The 21,297-nt window shown below is 43.8% G+C and overlaps 2 protein-coding genes across 2 annotated transcripts in view; one reads left to right on the top strand and one right to left on the bottom strand.

Annotated features, from left to right (window-relative positions):
• Nucleotides 1-7,960: 7,960 nt before the first annotated feature.
• LOC8037857 (solute carrier family 22 member 6) overlaps nt 7,961-21,297 on the bottom strand; it is a 34,300-nt gene continuing 20,963 nt past the window's right edge. The window contains exons 9-10 of the mRNA XM_029982169.2: nt 11,698-11,946; nt 7,961-8,038 (exon numbers count right to left, since the gene is read on the bottom strand). Coding sequence (XP_029838029.2) covers nt 7,961-8,038; nt 11,698-11,946 — 327 coding nt within the window. The remainder of the gene's footprint in view (nt 8,039-11,697; nt 11,947-21,297) is intronic.
• Nucleotides 17,723-19,213, top strand: LOC115317870. The gene has a single exon (XM_029977629.4). It carries the CDS (start codon nt 17,723-17,725, stop codon nt 19,211-19,213), a length of 1,491 nt encoding a protein of 496 aa, XP_029833489.2.

Below are 21,297 nucleotides of genomic sequence, written 5' to 3'. Positions count from 1 at the left end.
TCGCCAGCCATTGCCATCAGGGCTTGTCCGTACTGTTTCGAGGCACCTTCGACTGCTATCATCTTTGATACCATAGTTTGACTTGGCGATACAAAGTGTCCACACTCTCCTTCCCTCAAGCAGGGTCTTCTATCTCTGTTTCTGCACTCAGTGGAACACTCTAGACTCAATGAATAGAAATAACAGAAATATAAAAACTGTGAATTTCTTTATTTATTGTTCGGGGCTTTCTAAGAATTTGTGAAGCTCAACACCATTATATTTTAAACTTGCTATAATCACTGAAAAGGTAAGAACAGCAGGAAGGATCCTCCAAAGCAAGCTCCCTATACCTTGTTGTCTAATGCAGAAAGCTCGCCTTGGAGTCCCTACCTTCGGCGCTGACGAAGGTAGGGACTCCAAGGCGGGCGCTCTGCATTCGACAACGCTACGCGCCGCTAGCCTTGTTCGCAGAGATTTTGATCTTCTAGTGGCTTGCAGAATGCGTTTAGGGACGGCGGAAACGACCTACGAACACTTTGTAATGTAAGCTGTCCCATTTTAACTCCGATAGTTTACGCATAAACGCAAAAATTCGATTCGTTTTACAGTCGCGGATGATATAAAAAAGCCCAGGCGAGCGCATGGCTCCGAAGACCTCCAGTGATGTCCAACGGAATGCATCTGAGCTATCATCTAGGTTACTGCGAGGACGAGCAGCATTTCAGCGGCTGTTCGATTTTTGTCGTCACTCCCTACTTGGTCGGTAAAGGACTGCTGAGTCAACGCCGATTTCGGTGCTCTTTTGAAATCAAGCTTGTGGCGGTTAGATATAAAAGGCGAAAGCAAGGAATCCTAGAGTTGAAATTGCAGTGTTTGTGCGTTGCATGATAAGGTAGAGCCCGCTTTTCCTCTTCATCCCGCGAACGTATTATCAGGCACCCTAAATCTGATTTATCTACTTGCCTACCCAGTGGCTTCAGACGCTCCTAATTTCGCCTTTTTTCGCTGAACACTGAAAGCAGCCTTAGAAAGTATACGTATACGAGCGAACGCAAGCATTGTGCTTTTGCGTTAGCGTGCGTGTTCCATACTGCGCATGCGCGGAGCAAAAGGTGCAGCCTTGGTTTGGCGCATGGCGACGACGCACATGCGCAGCCTGGAGCACGCAACGCTAATGCAAACGCACAGCGCTTGCGTTTGCGCCTATAGGCAATACTGAAACTCTCTATTAACTCAACAATAGCCGATCGAGTAGGGAGTGACAGCAAAAATCTAACAGCCGCTGAAGCCTCGCTAACAGTTCAGTTTTATTTATTTACTGAAATACCCTAAAGCTCGTCTCATAACGGATATTACATTAAAAAAACATTTTGTAAAAAAAAAATTAAACACAACAGTAGATTTGTTAAAGCACTAACATACAACAATCAACGTTCAACCATATCAGTCGAAGTAAGAACACAACTCAATTAATGACCAGTTAAATCGCTCAAAACACCCAAAATCATCAAAGCAAAAATCGATTGAACAATTATATAATTTCTAAATTATTCGAAATAATAGCCCGTTAGATTAAGCGAGAATGAGATTAGGAAGGACATTTCACCAGACGACAGTCTTGGGGGAAAAAAGAATACAGAAATGAAGAGGTACGGCAGGTGTAACGATCAATTACATGGGTTATTCAGACGCGACATAAAGAAAGATGTCTGGGTGAGGAGACCGTGGCAAAAAGAAGGCCTGTAGAAAATGTGGTGAAAAAGGTGTAAGCAATAAAGTTTTCGTTTTAAGGCTTTCTCTGGAAGGCCGTGGCTTCTAGATTTAATAAGGTGATTCTTGAAGGATGGAAATAGCCAGAAAAAAGAAACGCGTAACTCGATTTCCAAAAGCTTCTATTTCGGTAATGAGATATGCATGATGAGGGTCCTATATGCTTGATGCGTAGTTTAGTCTAGGCCGAATTAATTAGGTATATTCAGTTTTCTCAAGGTTAGAAGCAGCACAAGGAAGATATGCTTTCAGCAACCCGGAGAGCGATTGTAGGTAGACAATCGTGAATAAATGTTACCTTTCCGTGATAGATGTAAATCGACGCGAGCACAGAGGTCTTTATAAAAGTAAATAGATTCAATACAGTAAAGAGCACTCGAAGTAGGAGTGTATAAAAAAATTAAAGCCGTTTACAACTCCCTGTAACGCCGGATTAGAGCGCAGCTCTTGAGGAGGAGGAGGGTAAGGGTACTGAGGGGAAGGTATATCCTTCCTCCCTCCTCCTCACCTCCTCATCGTGTCCGCTACTCCTCCCTCCGAGCGGCGTCGCCGTCGTCTCACGCCTCCGCAAACGTGACCTCACGGGGTGACGTGACCCCTATGATGTCACGTGACGATGACAATGATGTCATCAGTGACGATGACGATGCGGATGCCGATGACGTCATTAGCATGCCACTGATGACATCATCAGTGCCGATGCCGATGACGTCATCAGGGACAATGACGATGCCGATGACGTCATCAGTGACGATAACGATGGCAATGACGTCACCGATGACGTCATCAGCGACGTCACGCGTCCCATAATTCACCGCGCGGTTACGCCGACGGCGACGCCGACGCCTACGCCGCTCAAGCCGGAAGCGGGCGCCTAAGAGCTGCGCTCTAAAAGGGATCTTGTTTACTGAGGGAAATATGTCGGCGCTTTAAAAGGGTTTAGCTTCATAAACTTATACCCCTGTAACACGGGCACCCTTAACCGTGGTTGACTCTGCTTTAACTGCAGTTACGTGGCACCAAAGTTACTGTGCTATACTCTCGGAGAGCTATTTCAGAAGAAGTGAAGAGCGCGCGTGCACTGCTTCGATGGGTGCTCAAGATGCTCAAGCGCACGTTCGCCCATAGCTTCGACTGCATAGCCGCAGAATGTTGTCCGCAAGTATTGTGCGCTAACTGTGTCTTAGCGCAACCGCAGTTAAGTGCGCCCGTGTAACAAGGGTATAAGACGAGTACCACTCAGATATTTTAGTGAGGTCGTCTTATACACTCATGTAATGGGTTGTGCTTGAAATTCGTCCATATAAAACACAATCATCCACAAACATACGAATGCATGAAGAAACACGTGATGGCAGGTCGTTAATATAGAACAAGAAAAGTAGAGGACCGAGAACTGAGCCCTGCCGAAGACCTGAAAAAACGGGTGCTTCGCATTCCACTTCCGACAAGCTTGCCTGAGGTCACAATTCTCTTGCCCCCTTTAATTTCATTTTCTAGATTTTACGGAAGACAGATCTCATGACCTAGACGGATCTGTCACTTATCTCTTATCCTGAATATGTCGTATTCAAAGGTCCGTAGCAAGTAGTTTAGTTCCTAAGGCCTACATTGTGAAATGCTGTGAATGAATACCCTTAGCGGGGCTAAAAAAACAATTTCCTACTCAGTCTAGGATGGATCATCAAAACATCTCTCAAGTACTTAATTTTTAAGTTTTTTTTAAAGAAAACAGGTAAAGAGAATATTGTTGCACTTTTACTGCGTCATTACAATAGACTTTCCAACCGGCGATTTTCAGAAAACGTTGGTGTCCTCGAAAATCAAACAGCGAGCACTAAAGTTGTGAATTGACTTATTCATCGCAATTCAGCATCTCATTACAAAGTGTAAGCAAATTAGAATATCGACCTGTTGTTTCACTATGCCTTCGTGCATCTTTCTATTTATTAGTTCATTTTTATAAAAAACTAGGGTCAACCGATACGGCCACTGTGCGGCATAGATAATGGTAATACTTCTCCTGCATCAGTTATGTTGCTTCGCCGCAGAACCTGGCTGAACGACGAACATGACCAAACAAAATTCTTCAAATAAAAAAACAACAACAAAAAAACACGTCAATTTTGTTTTATAACCACTTAGTGGGCCCAATTTCTTCTATTGTTGAGCAATCTGTAATGAAATGCAATAATTATTTTTTAAAGTTATTTTTATTTCAGTGTACATGCTGCAATTAATTTAATAACAAAACATCCAACAATTACATTGTTCCCTTAAGTTAGTTGTTGCAATAAAAATGTCCTGTCATGGCAACAAACCATAAACAATTTTGCGTGCAAGGCGGAGATTTGGCATGTCAGTGACGAAATTGTGCTGCAATTATGTGCAAATGTCATTAAGGATTTTGTCAGCGTGCCCACAGAGTTGTGGAGGCATTTGCCGGATATTCGGATACTCTACTCCACATTATAAATGCAGCGTATGCACTTCACACTGAAATGAACACATCAGCATATTCTGATTACATTTTGTTTTATGACAATATTAAGTCTGGCGCCCCTGCTTGGCCGCGTTTGGTGCCAGCAGCCTTTATTATACAGACAGCAAATATGCGCCAACGTAATTTATTCTGCAATATTTGGGCCTTATTCACGAGCGTTATACATATATGCAAGCGGTGGCCTCATTTGGGAGGCGGTTGAATTCCATTTCAGATGTCACGGGGTAATCATATCTGTATTTTTCACCACTCCCTCATCTTTTTTAGTTTGCAGTTCGTTAAATTGCATAAAATAAGCGGAGGCATAAAGATGTGGACCTGCTTTGAGTAGCGTCGGACACTCGTTCCGCCGGAAGAAACCATGCAGGTTCAGCCGGAGTGCCTGGTGATGGAACGAGTCCAGCACACTTGGCGTGGCCGGAGGCCTTTTCCGTCTCGTGCGTATAGGTGAAGGCACTGACGGCACGCCAGTTAAGGCACTCTTTTCAACAAGTTTTTTTTTTCATATAAAGATTATGGCGTACCCTACACCCGTTAAGTCTGCCACTCTCCGAACGATCTCGTGATACGGCGAAGATGCGTCTGATCGAGTGGTCGCGTGTTCGACACGGGAACGTACGTAGTACGTACCAACGTTAGTAGAACCACTCAGTTGGTAAACTGCCATAGAGACTCCTCTTAAAAAGTGGCACCGATCTGTATTCGAAAACAGAACAAATGGCGATCGCAACGCCGCCGTTTCTCCCGCAGTGGCCACTCGAGGAACAGAACCTGACCTCTATTTTGGCTTTAATCGGCCATTTTGGTGCCGAGCAGATATGGTGGGGGATGCCACCCCCGACTCCCAAGTGGACGCGCCGCGAGTTACTACCGAAGTTAGGATGCGCCTATAGGTCGGGACGCGCTGCCTGAAATCACCCCTGAGGCATGGTTGTATAAAAACAATACTAATCGTGCCGCAAAACCTTGCAAACTAAAGCTTTTAGAAAACATCACGCGCCCTTCATTTTGTACTAAACTCCAATAAGTTTACTACAAAAAGAGTTCTTTCCGTTGGTTTTTACGCAAAAACATACTTTCTAAAAGCTCAAGGTGACCACAGTACAGACAAATGATAAAGAGTGGCGCTGTTGTCGTATTTAGCTCGGTCTCGGTGGACGCCAGCGGCCCAGGTTTCAACGGTGAGTTTCTCAACTGAGTGGTCTATTAACTTTGGTACGTACAAAACGTACACAAAGATTGGATTGGATTGTTATGACTAAGGCGAAACGACTTTACGTCAGTGTTGCCTGCGCGCCCTCCAACTTCTCAAAACAGTTGAGATGTGTGCGAAATATAGCACGAATATTTATGAAACTAAATATCATTTACATTTACTTCACCAATATAAAATAACGTGTTATAACAACAGAGAACCATGCGCGTAAGATTGGTGCTCTTCGTACTCGGCGTATCAGAATTTCTTCTGCACACTCTTTTGCTATGCGGATGCAAGCTTTTCTGAGGTGGTGCTCCGCCCGCCAGCCTTCGGGCCCTATAGACCTTTCCAGCGGCAGTCTCGAACGAAGCGATTTACAGCGCGCGTCCCTGGTTTTGAGAGTGTACGTCAGTGTTGCCCGTCTGCGCTGAGCTGTGGAGTTTTTCGTCAGTGGGCTGTGGCAGCCTGCGTAGGCGCAATTCCGGACACTGGTGGCGGCTGAATTGCCGCGTTTTCTTTTTTATTTTGTGTTCTGTGGCGAACATAATTTATAGGAGTCTTTAAGAAAGCAGTGCTCTATTTTTGGGAAGAAACACAAAGAAATGAAAGCTGTTTTGGTGAGTCCGTGTGCGACAGAACAAATGCAACTGGAATGTTTCTTTCATTTTATGTTCATCGTTTTGCGGTACCGTACACTCAGCCGTGTCAATCTATTAAGGTCAGAATATTTGACCACACAGGATATCCGAACTGCAACGAGTCTCATCAATCGAACAACATATATTGTACGTACCCCACGGTGCCGCGTTATCCGAACAGGATTTGAGAAAGGTCTCAAATAACACAGCATATCCAATATACAGTGTCGACGACAGTCACTTCACGACGATCGGACGGAATCCGGCGTGTTTTGGGGAACATGTAGAAGAGAGCTCCTTCTTTTCACAGCTTCAAAGCAAATGAACGAACGTGTCTATTCCGTCCCCACACCCCGGACCCGACCCTATCAGCTATTTTTCGCGAAGACCCGGAACACAGCCTGGAAGGTTTTTGGTGATTATCTCAACGGAAATAATCCTCCAAGAACGTCGAACTGCCTGCGTCGCGGGCTGCTTGACGTTCGCTATTTTCCTTCGTTTCCTGCGAAGACCGAGCAGGCTACGAGCCCTGGTATTCCCTGGTTCTCACAGTGTAAGATAACATACAAAGGGTAAGCATCCTAAACAGGCGAATAAAGTAAAAACTTCCAAGAAAAGCCGGCGAACTCCGAATGCAAAATGCAGGTGGGGAGTCACGCTGACCGGGTTTCCACAGCTCAGGCGGGTGCCAGAAATTTCTGGTTGATAGGGGTCGTTCGATTCGCAAAATGGCGGCGACCAGAGCGCCCTTTTTGCAAAGGTCTATAGTCCATCGTAGGGTGAGACGGAGTATAGTATTATTACTTCTACAAGAAAACACAGGCAAGTCTTCTTATTTTTATTTTCCAAAGTCATACCCGCACGATCACATCTAAAGGACAGGCTATGCGACGAAGTAGATTTTTACAGTCTCATTCATGCTTTGTGAAACCACGGAGCCCACTATAAAAGTTTTGACGTCTGCAGCGTTTCAGCGGCTTCGTGACGTTGGGCTGAGTCTTGTTTGAGTTGATCAATAATTATTGTGGCAGTTTTCGCTCCTGGTCTCTGCGACAAAGCGACATAATATTGCGATTGATCGAACAACTATCAAAAGAATCGCGTTTAGTGGCACTTACTCAGGGGATTGAATGTTGATGGTGGTTGGAGGCCACAGTGTCGTATCACATGACATAGTTGACATTGCAGCTCTTTCAAGTTTTTGCAAGCCTTGAAGGTATTGCGGTTTTAAGCAAAGATGGATTTTTGCAGAGCTGAGCGGTAGCAGGCGCTCAAGTCTTGAGTGATATAATATATCCGCCATTGCTATATAGTTAATATCTGCAGGTAAATTGGCAATATGTTGTTAATGAGAATGAATGAAAATACAAGGAGACCAAACTATTTTCAGAAATATCTTTAAAAAAAAGATTGTTTAGCAATTAGTCTATATTGCCGACAATCTAAAACCGCGACATTATATCTAGTGCGTAAGATTCATTGGGTATTCAACATAACTATTTTTTTTCGTTCGCGCCATCTTTAATAATTGCGAAAAAAGACTGTATAGCTTCCACAAAAACAAAACACGCATTGTCACGTTTCTTTGTCGAACTATGCTGATATGGTATGCAGAACAAGCCTTACTTTTCTGCTCTTTGTCAGATGTTTTAGATCAATAAATCCACTCATTATAATATTGCCTCATAATGTGGCCTTCAATGCTGTTTGTTTTTATTTTTTAATTCTTATACACGTAATTTTTATAATGTACGAAGGCCGATGTTAACTTAAATTATGCTGCGTATGAACACAAAAAAGGTAATCAAAACAACATGAACAAACGACCGAATATTGTACGCTCTATGCTTATATTCGTAATTATACCTCTCATATGTGGAGTGTACGTGTATTGTTCAGGTTTGGTAAGGGGTTGTTTACTTTGCATTTTCTGCCATGCCGAAAGCTCTGGAATGAAAGAAGAAATGTAAGCAAAAATTGAATGTTTTTATGCTAATCTACAACAGTAAGGAAGAATAAATTTAAAAATCTGTGTTTTCTCTTTTTTTATTTGAATATGCTCGTGAGCGCACAATATTGATTCTACGAACACACAAAAGAAAATTGCCATCTTTCTTTATGTGGCAAGGTGAGCCATGAGCCAGACGAAAAAAAAAAAAAACAAACAAACAAACGTAATAGCTCATTTTATGTTCTTTCGCGCAGAATATTTATTATTATTATTATTATTATTTCTTTAATGAATACATTTTTCACTCGTAGTTTGCTTTATTTATTTATATTATAGTAATGTATCCTGCTGCTACATACGTAAACGCACTGCTCTGACTAAATTGACTTATTTTTTTTTATTTTTTTTTTATAAGGAAATTAGATGTATTCAAAGCCTTTAAAAAAAGAAAGAAGAGTGCAGATATACCGCGGATGCTCATCACGTTTTGGGCATACTTTACATACCTACCGCGCGGCAGCAGTTCTTTGAGTAGTTTTAGTGCCTATAAGACTAACTTAAATTTCCAGAATCCAGATTCATCCATCCACTTTTTGTTATTGTCGTTGTTTATACGATAAATAGAGGACTCACTAGTTAAAAGGGTCATAGGACGGTATTGGGTTGGAATGCTCCTCACTTTACAAAAGCTTACTTGTACCATAGTCTATTGCAAGCTAAGAGTAGCAGGATGATCGCTCCTCCCAAGGAGTCCTTCACCCTCTCCATCTTCGTAGAGCGAACGCAGGATGGGATGCGAATGAAGAGGAGAAAACCACCAATCGCGAAGATTATGGATCTTTGTGAAAGGGGCCTCCCTTCATCTCATCTTGCAGCAGACTACAGTGGGACCCAGGTATACTCGTACGCGACGCCACTGACCAAGAAGCTTAATTCCTTTTCGCGCTGTAACTTCAATAATAAAAATCTGACCTTTTCTTCCAGTCTCTCCTTCGCGAAACTTAATGACGAAGTTGCGGGATCGCACTGCTGACGTAGGCACGTGGCACGAGGTGACGACTATCAAATTTTGATAATAGAGTGGACGTGAACACTGCATGAGCACTCAATTTGGGCTTGTGACAATCAATGCCTCGACGAGACATCGGGTAGTGGCTCGTGTCCAATCGCTCTGGTGACGATACCAGCCGGACTCTAACGATGTCTGGAACTAAGAACGTGACCGGTGCTTCGCCAACCCCTGCGGGGCTGCGAGTTCAGAATTAATTAAGATGAATGCTGCTCGTTCATCTCTAAAATTTGCTGCAACTGCCATTTTGCGTAGAGAAAAATAAATGCGTGTTTTGGGTGGCTATGTCCGTTAATGATAACTTTTAAGCGTTATTCATTAAAAGTAAAGAAAAAAAAACACGTTGCACCGTCTCTTTAAAACTTAACATTCAGTGAAGGGGGATCATTTAAATTGAAGATATCTTAATTTAACTTTTTTCCCGTTTTTTTTTCAAGAATAATTGACATCTTGTCAATTGAGCTTTACAACTTTTATTAAATATTAAGGTAAGAACGTCATAGCGTGATCATGCTAAAACGAAACTTTTGTTATTGCATTTTACATTAACCAAAGAAATGAGGAATTTCTCTTTCAGGTCGTATGGTCGAAGAATACCAGTTCAATTGAACCTAAGGCGAATGCTGCCCTCAACGCCGACGGGGCCAAGTAAAGTATAACCCTTAAATGCTGCAGTGAACAGTATGATTTATCAAACTATGTTTACATGCTACCACTTTAATAATCGTCAAGCAAACAAAACGTTAGAATAGTGAAACAATCACAATAAACTTGCTCTTCTAGTGCACAAAATATGTGCTATTCACATTTTGCAGCTGGAGTTTATCAAGCCTTCGCTATACTTCTACCTAATATCGAAACTTTAACTTTAATAAATATGTTCTAGTGAGATCTTCTAGCATCGACTACAAAGTATGGCACAGGGTTACGACCTTACCTGCAGCAGTTTCACGAATACCACCGTGAACATGAAAATTTATTTGTAATTACTAAACAAAAACGAAATTAAATACGCGTATCCCTCTTGGAATTACCACTTGTTCAAACCTTAGCTCGTTTTCAGGGTTTTTAAAGTTTGTAACCAAAGGCAGGAAAATTAAATACTGAGTTGTAACTACTACGCCGTCATGTTAACAATAGTTGGTCAGAAATGGGAAGTTACAATTAAAAGGTAGAACCTAAACGAACGATCGTGCTTCAAATATTGTAAAGTGGTTTCCCTACCTCCCTTTTATATTTTCACGATTTGTTGTTCGTACAGCTCGGAACATTGTGACAATAAAAGAAAGATGACGTGCAAAACAAAGACACAAAGAAATTGATTGCGCCTTTTTCTTTATCAAGGCGGTATCGGTCGCCATAGATGCTCGGCGGAACGTGGGACGCGTACAGACTGAAAGATTTCGGAATTAATTTATCCAAGTGCCAGTTTCAACGTGGACGGACATTGGACCTTCGTGCACTTGCTGCTGCATGATTTGCGTTAAAGATTCAAGTTAGTAGTCACGTAGTGTAGAATGTTGAGCGTGTTGGTTATTAATTTACGATAAGGAAAGAGGAACATTTAAGACAAACAGACAAGACAGGCTTTCGACTTTAAACGCTCACTGTCCGAATTTTTCCTCTACCGCGGAGTCATATACGACTATTTCAATGCAGACTAACATTCCACCAATCGCGGAGATCTACGTCCCTTCTTTTCCCCGGCTCCAGGGTTACTATGCCAGTATTGAACCAGCTCGTGTGCACCCTTGCTTTCGTTACATTATTCCGCTATAAGCATTTTCTTTTTTTTAATATTACTGAACATAATTTTTCTATGAATAAGAATCGAAACCCGCATGTTCAACATGGCCTCCGTGGAACAGCAGCCTAAAATAATTGGATGGTGCAATTAATAGAAGTAGAAGTATGTGTATGGCTTATCGTGATCATCCACCTGAGCGTTTTAAAGATGGAAGGTAACTAAGCTGATTTGGTAAGTTGGACATAGCGGAATTCTTGTTAGAATGGCTTGATCCTTGAATCTATATCCATCGACGAGCTGATCTATCGCGGAGATCCCAAAAGAAGCCGTAAAAGGCGGTCATCTTCATACCTTAGCTTACGTCAAATCTAGATTTCTGGTAGATAGTACAAATAAAACATTATTTAAAAAAAGTGGAAGGGTGTGATTGATGCAAGATTGATGAATTGATGCATACAATTCAACACCAAACAGCACTCGGCTCAAACGACCAGTGAAAAAATTACATACATCAGGAAAGGATGGCTGCGCCTATACACAACGGATAAGTATCACAGAGTGAACAAACTACTTGTCAGTTGTCTCTTAATGGCATTATCCTTTCCAGTTGTGCCATAGTTATAACTTTAGTATGTACTGCATGGTCTTCACAACACACGAGCGCTTGTGTTTTGTTCGTCCCGTGGTTTGTGCGCTGCTTCCTATTGGGACAAGGTCCGTTAGCACGGAACTGCTCCTCAGAAACAGTGGGCGGCTGAAGCCGTATATATCATCGGGACCAAGGAGTCTTCCGCCGTGGGAGAACGCAACATCTGAGGCGGTCGCTAATGAGGACTGACGCTGTCGATGGTGGCAGCCGAGAGGGTGGACATGCTGCGGCCACGAGTCCCCGTGCCTCGCCTCTCCCTGGCCGTCTCCTTGACGAGGCAGGGGAACCACGGCTTGGGCAGCTTGCGCATGTCCTCGCCTTCTTCGAGCGTTTCGGGAAGTCTCTGGTTGTTCGTCTCGGGCAGCGGGAACGTCAGCAGCGACGACACGCAGGACATGCCACCCAGGATGAACAGGGGCAGGAACTTGCCGTAAAAGGCCTGGAAGGAATATTATTTTCTATCAGCACCGCCAACAAAATTGCAAAATGAAAATTACAGTGCGTTCATTCGACCAAACGCGATGAAATGAAGTAACTTTACAGGAACTTCGTTAGTGAAAATAATTAGAAAAGTAGATGGTATGGTAATGAAATGCCATACCTTCTCCTTTCCTGGTATGGTGATGAAATAGAGACATCTTGTTCTTTTCTCAAGGAACAAAGTGTGTGCATCAAAAATTTAAATCAGAAGACATGGCGCGAAATATTATCCTCCTAATAATAACTTATCTCTCGATGTGGTGTATAGACATTTTCTGTTTCCTGTCGTTCTCTATCATGTGGGTTCCGTATCTGGTATGCGGGACGAAAAAGAAGTGGAACACTTCAACCTGGAATATGCCAGACCATATAGGTGAGGCAAAGCAAGAATGCGTGACAATCATACATTTTTCGGAGACAGCTTTCAGTGGCGAGGAGGTATCAAAACGATGTTTTGCCGCATACCAGACGTGACGACATTCAGAATGGCTGAGCCGTTGTGGAAAAGGTGTATATATGTCGCTTTTTCTGTTTCAAATAGTGTAATTATATCCTGCTGACCGACCTGCCTGTAGGGGCAGGGGCTTTGTCGAGCTGCATTTCTGTGGCTTTTTCTCCTACCTCCATCGCCCATTTTATATTATGGGAGTAAATAAAATAAATGAATGAAAATGGTTGTAATATGCCGTGCACACGTCGAAGACGACATCAAGGACGGTACCGAGAACAATCTCTAAGACGACGTCCAGAATGACGCCTAGGACGACTTATAGGACGACCACAAGGACAACGTCAAGGTAGACCTTTAAGACAGTTAGAACGACCTTGAGGACGCCGTCTAAGGACATTTAGGACGCCCTCGAGGACACCGTCCTTCACGTCGAGGACGTCCTGCGTCGTGAAGGACGGCGTTGACGACGACGTCGAGGACGGCGTCAACGACGACCTCTAGAACGACGTAAATGACGGTGTCGAGGACTACCTCTAGGATGAACTCAAAAATGACGTCTAAGACAACTTCTAGGACGACCACAAATACGACGTAAAGGACGACGCCAAGGACGACCTCAAGGACGCCGTCTAAGACGACGTCAGGATGGCGTCACTAACGGCGTTGGCGACGACGTCGAGAATGACGTCCCAGAGGACGACGTCTAGGACGACCTAAAAGACGACCTCTAGGACGACGTCGAGGACGATGTTAAGGCCGTCAGGTCCATACCTCGGCAAACCTCACTCATGAGGGCCCTCACTCACCCTCACTCACCCTCATCTTCACAGGTGAGGTGAGAATGAGTGAGTTTCTGAACCAGGGAAGTTCATGAGTGTGAGAGTGAGTGAGGGCCGTGAGGGCTGTGAGGGCGGTAAGTGCATGAGGTCTGTGAGGGCCATGAGTGCGTGAGGGCGGTGAGTGCGTGAAGCCTTCTTCAGATCGAGCATCTTTCTCAGCAATTTTGGTGTTAATGGCGGGTCGTTCTCTAGCTTTCCCTAGATCGACACGAATAGCTGAGATCGGGTCCGGCTCGAGATAAGCAAGCAACTCGGAGCAATTCGAATACGTTTGAAGTGGCTGCATCCAATCAGGGACGCAAAATTTTCACGTGATGCCTCCTGCCGGTGATGATGACACCGAAAGACTTGGTTCTGGTTTGAAATCGATCGTTTTTTGGAAATAAACTGTTTCAGAAAGGTGCATTAGTATTCTTAATGAGTTTTAAGTGCATAAAAACACGTTTATAACGCGTAATTGTGTCTACATAGTGCAAGAAAAATAAAATTTTATGATGACGATGGCAAATTGCAGCAATTGGTTGCTGCGTGTGATCGCGGGCGGCCCGTGTTGCTGGTGTTGCGACGTAAAGTTTCTGGGCGAAATTGCCCCATCTGAAGCTGGCCTGAGTGGCGTGAGGGCCATCAGTGCGTGAGGGGCGTGAGGGCGGTGAGTGGCGTGAGGGCGGTTAGTGGCGTGAGCGCGGTGAGGGCGGTGAGGGCGATGAGGGCCGTGAGGGCGGTGAGGGCCGTGAGGGCGGTGAGGGCGGTGAGTGGCGTGAGGGCTATGAGTGCGTGAGGGCCGTGAGGGCCATGAGGGCGGTGAGGACCGTGAGGGCGGTGAGGGCGGTGAGGGCCGTGAGGGCAGTGAGTGGCGTGAGGGCTGTGAGTGGCGTGAGGGCAATGAGTGAGTGAGGGGCGTGAGGGCCATGAGGGCCGTGAGGGGCGTGAGGGCCGTGAGGGCGGTGAGTGCGTGAGGGCCGTGAGGTTCAGTGAGGGTCAGTGAAGGGCTGAAGGTGAGTGTGACTGTGAGGGTGAGGATGAGTGAGGGGCTTAGGTGAGTGTGGCTGTGAGGGTGAAGGTGAGTGAGGGTGACCTAAAATGCCGACCTCTGGTCAGGTCACGTCAGCCTCAGCTACCGATGCTTACGAGCTTACACGAACGGAGTCTACGGAATCGGCGCTTACGTGACCTTGATTACGCGACCTTGCACTACAGCCACGGGCATGACGTGACCTTGATTACGCCACCTTGAGGACATGACTATGAGGACGTGAACTTGAGCGTGGTCGGGCCTACAAAGCTCTCGCTTTAAAACAAATAAGTTAATGACTATTGTTCTATAGACCTACTGGTGCCACTCAACTGAAATGATTCGTTAATTAATTAACTGATCTGTTACGGATCGTATGTTGTGGTATATTTTAGAATCCTACACTTCGCATAAATGTTTTTCGTCAGCCTGTTATATACTTTTTTTCCGGGCTATACTCCGCGGATTATACATGTTTAAAAGTTTAAAAGCATACAGAAATATTGATTTTCGAAGCCATTTATTACGAAGAGGCGTGACGGATTGTGTGAATGAAAGAGTATGTTGATAATGATTTATGTATATTACAAGCGTCTTTGTGAGCTAAGAAAGCAGACATTTGTCAGGGCGTGTCGTGTACCAAAAGATTTTCGGGTCGACTAAGCACAACGTGCGGACTATATAAAAAAATATCGGCCAATTTTGGTTTTTGCGGGTTATACACCGAGTGCGGACTACTGCCCGGATAATACAATACTTTTCATTTCAAGGGCGTAGCCAGGGGCAGAAAGGGGGGGGGGGGGGTTGTGATGTTCTAACTGCCCCTCCCCAAAACAAAATGTATCTGGCATTATTCACATATGCATAACGCACCTCCCCCCCTCAACCCACTGCCTAAGTCCAAATATATCAATTATCCCAGCACCTCCCCCTTACACACACCCCAATTCCCACCATAAAAAAAGGGAACCCTTGCTACGCTACTGCCTTATTGTAATCCCCCTGCTTACATTTCAATTAGGAATGGCGGTGCTTATATATATATATGTGTGTGTGTGTGTGTTTTCTTTTCAAATCGGGCAGGCTAAAAGGGTCTAATTTTTAATTTTCACGAAAAAAATATATGTTTTGGGGGCATTTCTCAAATGAAGGAGGGCGCAAACTGCATGTTCCCCAGATATTTTGTTCTCGAGTTACGAGCCGTAGAAGCCGCAGTGGCAGAAACAGTGTTTTTGCCTGCCGTCGCAGGTCGCGTGTTTGACACCCTCTGCTGGCGCCAGTATTTTTCTACACATTTTTAACTTTTCCCCCTCATTTAATAGGTATTATAAAGATACCTTGACGTATTCAAATATTTTTAGGAATTTGATTGTTTTCTAAAATACATGTAAAACTCGACACTGCGGTCGCTTTTTGGTCAACTTTGACAGGTCATTACTTTGTCTGTACTTAAGGTAAATTTTCTTTCTTTGGTTCTGCAAAAAGCCCAATGCAAGCCCATTATAGATATAATAATATCATTATGATCTGTCGACTAGCCGCTCCGCTACCTTCACGTAAACGTTGTAAGAAATAACAAATGTTGAAAGTTTGAGGTCGCTTTTCTGAAAACCCCATTTTTGTAAATTTTTATTTTTTAAAATTCTTTTATACATTTTAGTCGACTACAAGAAAAGACAGCCTAAAACTGTAATATTTTGGTTGTATGTCCTCTATTTGAGCCGCAATCACGTGAAATGTGTGAACATTTATTATTTTTCACAACGTTTACGTGAAGGTAGCAGAGCGGCTACTCAGCAAATCATAATGATATTACTATATCTATAATAGGCATGCTTAGGGCTTTCTATAGAACCCAAGAAATAAACTGTACCTTAAGTATAGACAAACGAATGACCTGTCAAAGTTTACCAAAAATCGACCTGAGTGACGAGTTTGTCATTTTGTTTAGAAAACAATCAAACTATTAGAGATATCCGAATACGTGAAGTTATCTTTATAGTATTTATTAAACGATGGGGAAAAGTTAAAAAGGTATAGGAAAAAGACTGGCGTCAGCAGAGGGTGTCAAACACGCGACCTGCGACGGCAGGCAAAAACACTAGTTTCCGCCACTGCGGGTTCTAGGCTTCGTAACTCGAGAACAAAAAACCTGAAGAACATGCGGTTTGCGCTCTCATTCATTTGAGAAATGCCCCTAAAACATATTGTTTTCGTGAAAATTAAAAACTGAACCCTTTCAGCCTGCCCGATATGGGAGGTTTCATTTCAAATCGGGCAGACTAAAAGGGTCTAATTTTTAATTTTCACAAAAAAAAAAATATGTGTTTTGGGGCATTTCTCAAATGAAGGAGGGCCCAAACCGCATGTTCTCCAGGTTTTTTGTTCTCGAGTTACGAAGCCTAGAACCCGCAGTGGCGGAAACTAGTGTTTTTGCCTGCCGTCGCAGGTCGCGTGTTTGACACCCTCTGCTGGCGCCAGTCTTTTTCCTACACCTTTTTAACTTTTTCCCATCGTTTAATAAATACTATAAAGATACCTTCACGTATTCGAATATCTCTAATAGTTTGATTGTTTTCTAAACAAAATGACAAACTCGTCACTCAGGTCGATTTTTGGTAAACTTTGACAGGTCATTAGTTTGTCTATACTTAAGGTACATTTTATTTCTTGGGTTCTATAGAAAGCCCTAAGCATATGCCTAGTATAGATATAGTAATATCATTATGATTTGCTGAGTAGCCGCTCTGCTACCTTCACGTAAACGTTGTGAAAAATAACAAATGTTCACACATTCACGCGATTGCGGCTCAAACAGAGGCACGACACTCTTTTCGGCCCATACTCACGCTGCTCCATGTACCAGGTGCTGATTTGGATTCTCGCTGTCACGGCGAATTCCGTCGGGACGGCGGCAGCCCCAATCTACGAGTCATGGCCAGCGACGACCTTCTTTTCGTCAACTCATCGTCCCCTCGAGCCACCGGATTTTCCAGAAACGTTTCTGTGTCATCTTGAAGACCGACAGATGGCCAGGCATCGAGGGACGTTTCCGGATCCGCTGCACCGTTGCCATAAAAGGGAGCTACTTCGCCTTCAGCCGCTGGGGCACGACACTCTTTTCGGCCCATACTCACGCTGCTCCATGTACCAGGTGCTGATTTGGATTCTCGCTGTCACGGCGAATTCCGTCGGGACGGCGGCAGCCCCAATCTACGAGTCATGGCCAGCGACGACCTTCTTTTCGTCAACTCATCGTCCCCTCGAGCCACCGGATTTTCCAGAAACGTTTCTGTGTCATCTTGAAGACCGACAGATGGCCAGGCATCGAGGGACGTTTCCGGATCCGCTGCACCGTTGCCATAAAAGGGAGCTACTTCGCCTTCAGCCGCTGGGGCACGACACTCTTTTCGGCCCATACTCACGCTGCTCCATGTACCAGGTGCTGATTTGGATTCTCGCTGTCACGGCGAATTCCGTCGGGACGGCGGCAGCCCCAATCTACGAGTCATGGCCAGCGACGACCTTCTTTTCGTCAACTCATCGTCCCCTCGAGCCACCGGATTTTCCAGAAACGTTTCTGTGTCATCTTGAAGACCGACAGATGGCCAGGCATCGAGGGACGTTTCCGGATCCGCTGCACCGTTGCCATAAAAGGGAGCTACTTCGCCTTCAGCCGCTGGGGCACGACACTCTTTTCGGCCCATACTCACGCTGCTCCATGTACCAGGTGCTGATTTGGATTCTCGCTGTCACGGCGAATTCCGTCGGGACGGCGGCAGCCCCAATCTACGAGTCATGGCCAGCGACGACCTTCTTTTCGTCAACTCATCGTCCCCTCGAGCCACCGGATTTTCCAGAAAAGTTTCTGTGTCATCTTGAAGACCGACAGATGGCCAGGCATCGAGGGACGTTTCCGGATCCGCTGCACCGTTGCCATAAAAGGGAGCTACTTCGCCTTCAGCCGCTGGGGCACGACACTCTTTTCGGCCCATACTCACGCTGCTCCATGTACCAGGTTAGTTATTTAAATCATTCAAAATGTTGCCGAACGAGCAATGTAATGCTTCTCAGAGTGTCGTGCCCAATCGACAAACGTGTGCTTTGTAGATACATGCATTTTGCTGGCTCTTGGGTGATTGCTACATTGATGTCTTTGTGCTGTGAACTATCGTTTTTGTTTTTTGAGACCTTGTTGCTTTTGTCGGGTGACGTGGAGCTAAACCCCGGTCCCATGACTAAGGCACAGATTGAACAGCTTGGGAAAATTGAGACCATTTTGTTGGAATTGCAATCTGGTCAAATGACTGTTTTGGGAAAGTTAGCTGGTATTGAGGCAAAACAAGCTGATCTTGAGAGGAAGTTTGATACCATAAGCTTGAAAACTAATGATATTGAAAAACGTGTTTTGCAGATTGAAGGAAGTGGCAGGAAATTAGAAGCAAAATTAGATGATCTTGAAAACAGAAGCAGGAGGACAAATTTGGTATTTTTTGGAGTTCCCGACAACTCTCGCAGTGAAACGTGGGAAGAATCGGAAAGGCTGATCACAAAAATCTGCAAAGACGTGTTATCGCTCGATGTTTTAATTGAAAGAGCCCACCGATTTGGGAAACACAAAGATGGGAAAAAGAGACCAATTGTAGTCAACTTCCCGGGTTGGAAGGTCAAAGAGTCTGTGTTGCGAAGTGCTTTTAAATTCAAGAATACTTCATTCAGTGTCTCCGAGGATTTTAGTCTTGCAGTCCAAGAAAAGAGGCGTCAACTTTGGAATTATGCGAAGGAGAAAAGGAAGAACAGAGAGAACAAGGTTCATTTAAACCACGATAAACTGGTTATCAATGGACAGACGTTTATCTGGGACAGCGAAACGAGACAACCTGTTTTATATCGGGCGCCTGGCCAACCAAGAGAACACGAATGACGGGTCGGAAAGCCTAAAGATGGCCCAAGCAATCATGAGGCTACAGCTACAAAACAGGCGCCTTCAGTACTATTGGTAAATTGCCGTAGCATCAAAAATAAAGTAGACGAGTTTGCACTTTTGTTTGAGACCCTTAAACCTGAAGTTGTTATGGGGACGGAGTCTTGGTTATATGATACTGTTAGTGACGCTGAGGTATTTCCGGCGGGTTTTACAGTTTATCGCAAAGACAGACATCGGCACGGTGGGGGAGTTTTTCTACTAATTTCTAATAGATGGACTAGTCATGAACTGGTTTTCGAAAATGCTACCGAGTCTGTCTGGTGTCGGGTCCTTTTCCCAAGGGGAACTGCTCTCGTGTTCGGGACCTTCTACCGCCCCCCTGATAACAGTGAAACTTCAATTTGTTTGCTCTGTGACATGTTATCAATGATTCCTGACAGTGTTTTTCTAGGTGGTGATTTTAATCTGCCAGATTTTAACTGGTCTACTGGAACAACAGAATGTATTGTTAAATCACGCGTTAACACTGTGTTTACAGAGGTATTGGGCACTTTCGGCTTCAATCAATATGTGCAGCAGCCGACGAGGTTGAACGCCATTCTAGACTTGGTCTTATGTAATGACCCTAATATTGTAGCTCAGGTCGGGGTGTATCCTGGAATAAGTGACCATAGTGTGGTTGTTGCAACGCTAAATGTATCTGGAGCACCCGAGAGGGCACAACTTCCACGCAAGGTATTCATGTATGAGAGAGGAAACTTTGACGCCATCGGCACTGAATTGGACAGCTATTTTTCAACCTTTTTATGCTTAGCAGAATCGCACTGTCTAGAAGATCTGTGGAGCATCTTTCGTAATAAAATAACAAACTTAATCGACACTTTTGTACCATCGAGGATTATTCGACAAAAACGAAAACAAAAACCATGGTTTAATATTGAAATTCGTAAACTCGTAAGAAGAGCGCGGTGTGCATATAGAAGGGTTTCCAGAGATGGCTGTCCAATAAACCTGCAAAGGCTAAAGGAAATTAATTACACATTAAAGTTACCTATAAGAAAAGCAAAGAAGTTATTTTTCTCCCGGCTAAACGATGATCTTAAGCGAAATCCCAAAGTGTTCTGGAATTACGTTAAAACAAGTAGAAAAGATGATATTTCTATCCCATACTTAAATGTTAACAATACAATAATCAAGAGTGATGCTGAGAAGGCAGAATGTTTTAATTCTTACTTCAAATCAGTATTTTCTCAAGAAACAACCAGCGATGAATCACCAGTATCTGTTATTTCTGGTAACACAATGGCAGATATTGAAATTGATGTTAACGGTATTACTTGCCTCTTGCGTGAAATGAATACCTCGAAGGCAACCGGACCTGATGGATTACCATCGATTGTTCTTTGTAAGTGTCGAGATATTATAGCCCAGTATTTATGTCTCATGTTTAAAATTTCCCTTGAAACTGGGGCAGTTCCACACGATTGGAAGGTAGCAAATGTTATTCCTGTTTTCAAGTCAAGGGATAAAAAACTTGTAGAAAATTATAGGCCTATATCTTTGACGTCAATTAGTTGCAAATTGTTGGAACATATTATATATAGTGAAGTTTTTGATTACCTGGAATCCTGTAAATTTCTTGCCCCTTCCCAGCATGGCTTTCGCAGAGGGTGTTCATGTAACACACAACTGGCAGAATTTCAACATTACATTTCAAAATCACTTGACAGCAATACTAATGTAGATGCAATTTTCCTTGATTTTCGTAAAGCCTTTGATACTGTACCACACCACCTACTACTGAAGAAATTAGCATCTTTAAATATAACTAACAATATTCAAAAGTGGATAAAAAATTACTTAAGTGGCCGAGAGCAGTGCGTGGTTTTAAATGGTAGCAAGTCATTACCTATAACTGTGAGTTCAGGAGTACCCCAAGGCAGTGTCTTGGGACCATTATTGTTCTTAATTTATATTAATAATATTGTAACTGACATTCAATCGCCGATTAAGTTGTTTGCGGACGATTGCGTTGTTTATAGACAAATATATTCAACAATGGACATAGAAATATTGCAAAG

Source organism: Ixodes scapularis, unplaced genomic scaffold, assembly GCF_016920785.2.
Source record: "Ixodes scapularis isolate PalLabHiFi unplaced genomic scaffold, ASM1692078v2 PGA_scaffold0__279_contigs__length_252992795, whole genome shotgun sequence".
In the NCBI taxonomy this organism is placed as follows: Eukaryota; Metazoa; Arthropoda; class Arachnida; order Ixodida; family Ixodidae; genus Ixodes; species Ixodes scapularis.
This window is presented reverse-complemented; position numbering and strand designations above follow the sequence as displayed.

Bases quoted from the DNA above. Each gene is read 5' to 3' on its own strand.
- LOC115317870 (XM_029977629.4), top strand. From the start codon at position 17,723: ATGTACCAGGTGCTGATTTGGATTCTCGCTGTCACGGCGAATTCCGTC.